The 1817-nt window shown below is 49.1% G+C and overlaps 1 protein-coding gene across 1 annotated transcript; it reads right to left on the reverse strand.

Moving 5' to 3' along the window:
- Positions 1–1171: 1171 nt before the first annotated feature.
- LOC100952812 (polyadenylate-binding protein 1-like 2) lies at positions 1172–1811 on the reverse strand. Its single transcript, XM_003803625.3, has one exon. It carries the CDS (start codon positions 1802–1804, stop codon positions 1202–1204), a length of 603 nt encoding a protein of 200 aa, XP_003803673.1. The 5' UTR covers positions 1805–1811; the 3' UTR covers positions 1172–1201.
- Positions 1812–1817: the final 6 nt, after the last annotated feature.

A 1817-nucleotide genomic window follows, 5' to 3' on the forward strand; every position in this document is an offset into this window, starting at 1 on the left:
TGAAATAGTTTCCTGACAACAGGGAAAAGGACAGGAAATGGGCATAGGGAAAGGGGATCATGAACAGTACTTAATAACAGCAAAACAATTAAGGACAGTGAAATACCATATGCAGTCCATCAAGCTGTTGAAGACACACACACACACACACACACACACACGCACACACACTCATGACTATACACCAGGTATGGTAACCAGGAGACTGCACATGGAAAATAGGCATACTCTTTTCACTAGCTGCACTGACTGGCACAAGTGCAAACTGAGGGGAAAACAGTACAATCTTTATGAAGGTGTCCTTTTGGCAACACACTGGAAAAGTCTTTAAAATGTCTATATGTGGATCCTGCAAGTCCACGGTTAAGAACCATTGGGATGCTAGCAAAGATTTGGCTTGACAAGGAAGGATTCACTCATCAGAGCACACACAGTGTTAGTTTTAAACACAGGGAAAGAACCAGGCACCACCTGAATGTCCAACAATGCGGGATTGATAACAGAAACATTAAGGTCCATGAATAAGCTGGAGCACTCTGCAGGCACTGAAGATGACGTTTCATAAGCCTGTTGAATAACATGGAAAGAAGTTCAATGGGTTGATTTCTGTTTGGTTTTAGTTGCTGAAAAAGCAGGCTAAGAAACACCACATACATGAACCATTCTATAACAGTGTTCTAAAGGGAAGGTGGGGTGGGGGTGAGAAAGGGATGGCAAGAGAAGGAGAGTAGAGAGCCTGGATAAACAGTACACCAATAGGGTAAAAGAATTCTCTCTGGGTACTAGGATCATGGTGATCAAGTATTCTCTTGGTTTTCCCTCATCGATTTCAAGCTCCTTTCTGATGTTTCTACTAGGAAATTTGTATCACCTGTGTAGTAAACAAACAGAGAATGAAAATGCTTTTTAAGCCAAACCACAGGGAGAAGAGGCAGCTTTAACCCACAAATAGTGCACATTATTAACGCCCTTGGTGGGGGTCTTGGAGACTGGGGTGGATGGTGGGAAGGAGGTGGTGGGTGGGTAGAGGGAAGCAAGGAAAAGAGGAGGGGAGAGGGAGAAGGAGAGGGAGGAAGAGGGAGGGAGGAGTGGAAAAGAGAGACCTGCACTCCCAATACAATACACTGCTGGTGGGGGGCGGGGGAGGGGATGGTTGTAAACCGGGTGGGAGCCAAAGTTTGGCTCTGCTGGCTGGCTGTCTTCATCGAAAGGTGGCCTCCTCATCGGTGTCTTCCTCGAAATCCTTGACGTCAGCACTGGTCGACTGCCTGGCCCAGGCTCCCCTTTCCGCTTCTCGTTCTTTATGCGACTTGAATCTCCCGACGAAAATTTTGCGGTAGTTGAGGAACATGCCATTCATCGCATCGATGGCCCGCTCCGCAGACTCCTGCTTCTGGAAGTGCACGAACCCGTAGCCCTTGGGCCCCTTTTCATCGCAGGCCACTTTGCAGGAGAGGATGTTGCCGAACGCTGAGAAGATGTTGTACAGCGCCTTGTTGTCGATGGTCTTGCCCAAGTTCTTGATGAAGACGTTTCCCACCCCGCTTTTGCGGAGTGAGGGGTCCCTCTGGGACCACATGATGCGCACTGGCCTGCCCTTTATGACATCAAAGTTCAGAGTCTCCAGGGCCCGCTTGGCATCCACCGGTTGCTGGTAGTTGACATACGCATAGCCTAATGAGCGGCGGGTGATCTTGTCTCTACAAATGCGTATGGAGAGAATGGGCCCGGCTGGGCTGAACTTTTCGTACAGCATGGCCTCGGTCACCTCGGGGTGCAGGTCGCCCACATACAGCGAAGCCATGGGAAAGTCTGGG

Source organism: Otolemur garnettii, unplaced genomic scaffold (assembly GCF_000181295.1).
Source record: "Otolemur garnettii isolate 467f Iridium unplaced genomic scaffold, OtoGar3 scaffold00370, whole genome shotgun sequence".
Taxonomy (NCBI): Eukaryota; Metazoa; Chordata; class Mammalia; order Primates; family Galagidae; genus Otolemur; species Otolemur garnettii.